This window comes from Atta colombica, unplaced genomic scaffold (genome assembly GCF_001594045.1).
Source record: "Atta colombica isolate Treedump-2 unplaced genomic scaffold, Acol1.0 scaffold27, whole genome shotgun sequence".
Lineage (NCBI taxonomy): Eukaryota > Metazoa > Arthropoda > Insecta > Hymenoptera > Formicidae > Atta > Atta colombica.
This window is the reverse complement of record NW_017259370.1, coordinates 1,506,298-1,510,762: the sequence shown is the minus strand read 5'-3', so window position 1 is coordinate 1,510,762 and position 4,465 is coordinate 1,506,298. Positions and strand designations below refer to the sequence as shown.

General features: G+C 31.8%; 1 protein-coding gene across 1 annotated transcript in view; it reads left to right on the top strand.

Annotated features, from left to right (window-relative positions):
* LOC108689391 (ras GTPase-activating protein 3) overlaps positions 1-4,021 on the top strand; it is a 6,397-nt gene extending 2,376 nt beyond the window's left edge. Inside the window, exons 4-15 of the mRNA XM_018196143.1 lie at positions 85-254; positions 415-602; positions 684-1,019; positions 1,129-1,330; positions 1,418-1,636; positions 1,719-1,843; positions 1,958-2,092; positions 2,309-2,350; positions 2,450-2,556; positions 2,645-2,888; positions 2,972-3,313; positions 3,410-4,021. Coding sequence (XP_018051632.1) covers positions 85-254; positions 415-602; positions 684-1,019; positions 1,129-1,330; positions 1,418-1,636; positions 1,719-1,843; positions 1,958-2,092; positions 2,309-2,350; positions 2,450-2,556; positions 2,645-2,888; positions 2,972-3,313; positions 3,410-3,965 — 2,666 coding nt within the window. The 3' untranslated portion in view covers positions 3,966-4,021. The remainder of the gene's footprint in view (positions 1-84; positions 255-414; positions 603-683; positions 1,020-1,128; positions 1,331-1,417; positions 1,637-1,718; positions 1,844-1,957; positions 2,093-2,308; positions 2,351-2,449; positions 2,557-2,644; positions 2,889-2,971; positions 3,314-3,409) is intronic.
* The last annotated feature ends 444 nt before the right edge of the window (positions 4,022-4,465 follow it).

Here is a 4,465-nt window from a genome sequence, read left to right as displayed (position 1 = left end):
ATATATATATATATTATATTACATATGTGCACAACTATCTTGTATATAAAAACTAGAATCTATAATATTCAGTAATATTTGATTATATGTATTGCAGAATAATAGAATGTAGTGAATTAACCATTAAAAATGGTAGCTGTGATCCCTTTGCAACTGTTACAGTCATTTATAGTAATGGTAAACAAATATCAAAACGCACAAAAGTTAAAAAGAAAACAGCATCTCCACGTTTTAATGAAACATTTGTATTTGAGGTAAGAAAATATATTATCTTTTCACCTTGTTTTCTTTGTGTGTGTGTATGTGTGTGTGTGTGTGTGTGTGTGTGTGTGTGTGTGTGTTTATATATTCGTGTTGTATAGAATATTATACGTACATACAAAGTATATGAAATTGCTTTCTTTTATATTACAGCCAGAGTTAACCGAGACCAGAGACAAAGATGTCTCCCATTATTCTATTGAAGGAGCTGAAGTTGGAGAAGTAGTTGTTGGTTTGTGGCATGCATCTCCTGGTATGGGAGAGCAACCGGTGTTTCTTGGCGAAATTCGTGTAACGTTGAAAGGATTACAAAAACAACCAACTAGTACAACAACCGCATGGTATGCATATTGCATACATTTTGCAAGGATCATGGATTTGCACGACAGTCTGAATAAATTACATTATTTGATTTTATATAGGTATTTTTTACAACCTAGAGCAGCAAAACATCGTCCAAGTAAAATTTCAAGTAATTCAACGCCACCTGGTACGTTACCAGGTTTGGGATCTTTACGTTTGAAGATTCATTATGTAGCCGATCACGTCTTTTCGTCTGAAATGTATGATAGACTGAAAAGTCTATTATTACAAAGCGTCAATATTCAACCAATAACGTCATCGGCTGTTTATATATTGGGTGAAATTGTAGCTAGTAAAATGGAAGCTGCACAACCATTAGTTCGAGTATTGGTGCATCATGGACAGTTGGTATCCGTAATGCGAGCACTTGCTAGTCATGAGATTTCTAAATTGACGTAAGTCAACTAATTATGTTATAATTTAGATAAAGATATCAATTGTTAGTAAATATTTATAATTGCATATTGTAATTATATAATTTATCATTTAATAAATTTATTTAAGTGACCCAACGACCATTTTTCGCGGTAATACCTTAGTGAGCAAGATGATGGACGAGGGCATGAGATTAGCAGGTCTTCATTATTTGCACAGTACTCTTAGACCTGCGATGGAACAAGTCTTTCTTGAAAAAAAACCATGTGAAATAGATCCATCTCGGGTAAAAGATGGCAATACAATAGAGACGAATTTAACGAATTTAAAGGTATTGAATCATAAATACTTATCACATACATATAAACGCGTGCGTTTTTTCCAAATGAAATGGTAAATTGCTATTTTTTTTTTATAGGAATATGTTGAAAGAGTATTTATGGCAATAACAACATCGGGAGTAAGATGTCCGCCTTTAATGTGTGAAATGTTCTGGTGTTTGAGAGAGCTCGCTGCAACTCACTTTCCAAAAAACAAGGAAGTGAGATATTCGGTGATAAGTGGATTTATCTTTTTACGATTTTTTGCTCCTGCAATATTGGGTCCAAGATTATTTGATATCACTACTGAACAAATTGTAAATAACTGATCTATTTATAAGGGAAGATTTTATATATTTTAATATAATAGTTATAAATTTATCTTATATGTTGTTACAGGATTCTCAGACCAATAGGACATTAACATTAATATCTAAGACGATTCAAAGTCTTGGAAATTTAGTATCTTGCAGAGGAGGTGCAGGCAGTGTATGCAAAGAAGAATACATGGAATGTGTATATAGGTAAGGTTGTGATAAAAATATAAACACTTCATACATAAGAAAAAAAGGCAAGATTTAGAGATAAGTAAACACAACAATCTGTTTTCGTTATATGCATAATTTTTGTTTTTATAGAGAATTTTATACAGAAAGACATATACAAGCAGTAAAGCAATTTCTAGAATTAATATCGACCAGTAGTAATAGTAGCGGTATCACAAAGCAGCGTCCAATGGTATTGCAAGAACAACCAGTGGTACTCAAAGAAGGGTACGTATGCAGATATTTATCATATTTCTCTTTGTCGCTTATCTTTTTATCAAAAATTCATAAACGTACATGCGCTACAGAGAGGGGGAAGGAGAGAATTTAACAAATTCTCTAAGAATATAATAAATATTCTTTGAATGAGATTGTTATTTTAAAATATTTATAATATTGAGATTATATAAATAAATTTCTAAAAACTTTGTCTATTTCTAATAGAATATACTTTCTCTTTATGCATACTACTGATTGTAACAAGAGGTTTGTATTATTGTACAATTTTACTTTTATATGTGTATGTTTATTAAAATATAATCTTCATGCGAGAATATTTTAATTGTATTTTTTTTTTTTTAACAGAGTAATGATTAAACGAGCACAAGGCAGAAAAAGATTTGGTCGCAAGAATTTTAAGCAGAGGTACTTTAGACTTACCACACATGATTTGACATACTCTAAAACCAAAGGTGAATAATTTTTTATGATATAAATATCTCTTTCTCTTAAGAAAAAACTATACAAGAAAAATACAAAATTTTATGAAATAATTTTCAGGTAAAGAACCTTTGTGTAAGATACCATTAGAAGAAATTTTAGCAGTGGAAAGACTTCATGAAGATTCTTTTAAAATGAAAAACATGTTTCAAATTATTCAACCACAAAGAGCATTATATGTTCAAGCTGGTAATTGTGTAGAAGAAAAAGAATGGATTGACATTCTTACAAAAATATGTCAAACAAACAGTAATCGCTTAGAAAAGTATCATCCGAGTGCATACATCAATGGTCATTGGCTTTGGTAAGTAATAATGATAAATATCAAGAAACGTGTATATATTTCTATTCTAATTATGTATTTATGTTTCTGCTGATAATATCTAGTTGTCGGGCAGTTGCTGAAGTTGCACCAGGATGTAGTCAAGTATCGCCAGGTGTAGAGGCTGGACTACGAATGGTCTTAGATCCGGATCGCGATTTGCAGAGAATACATTCGTTAATCTTCACAAATATGCCGCGTCTCGAGACATTGATGAATGCATGTGAATGCCAAGCAGTTTATGGCGCTAGCGATATGTGTGTTATTCCGGACGGTGGATCGCCTATTGAAGATGTACCTTCATGTTTCAAGACTTTAAACGCACTTAGAGAAGCTGCATACGCGTTGCAGCGTGAACATAGAGCCTATTTTAGAAAACTGGCACGCGACACCAAGTACGGCAGCAAGTATGTCATACGCTCGATTGTTTTATCAGATGTAGCTTAGATTTTTGCTATTTAAAGTATTTAATGAAATAATATTTGGATACTTTACTCTTGTAGACAAGCTCCCATCGGTGATGACAACTACCTCCACTTAGCTAGTAGAGCAGGATTCGATAATCAGTTTACAAAGCGAATGTTCGAGTCGGATGGTCTAAATCAACGATCCATAGATACGGAACATTACGACACGGGATTCTCTAGAAAAATGGTCGAGAATCAAAGATACGACGAAACATTGAGAAAGCGTCTTGATTCTGACTCCATTAATCGTAGGTATGAGAATGAAAATAACTTGTTGCGAGGATACGAAAGCAAAAGTGATACTATCAGGAGTATCCAAAATGATCTCAGAAAATTCGATCATAGTTTAAATAATACATTAAGATCTGATAAATTGGAAAAAAACGCTAATGAAAATATGGAAAATAATAAAAGGCTAGACAGCACTAGTCTACTGACAGCAGATAGTATTAATTTATCAGGTACATTATCGCGGAAATTGGGAAATTATGACAACACTAGAATGCTGAGCGAATGTACATTGACAAGACGATTACAGGACGAGGTCCCTGACATACCTTGTAATTCGATGAGTGAGCGTGGCAATCATTAATTTATCTATAATGTACAAATATAAGTTGCACGTTCCTAGAAATTGAGAAAAAATTCCGAGAGACAAGAAAAAAGATGGAGATTTTTACATTGGTCGTTTCTTTAAATTAAAAGAACAGTACAATCTTCTAGCTACTTTTTTATCTCTATATATGTATATACATACATACTTATATACATAAGATATACATATGTATATATTGTATGTACAATATGTACATAGGATTGTATACGAATATATGTACAATCTTTTTTTCTGTATAAATTAATGATTCCGCTGTTGGAGGCAGTGTTTTCTGTGTCTACCTTTTAGAATGAATCGTTTTAATTAATCTCATATCTGGACATTACACTGTTATAAATGTTCTTAAATTTCATTAAACTTTTAATGTACACTATTAAAAATTCCATGAAATTCAATATACTTTTAAATTACACAATTTAAATTTAATTTTATGACATTACATTAAATTTAATGTATTTATAACTGAAAAGTATATT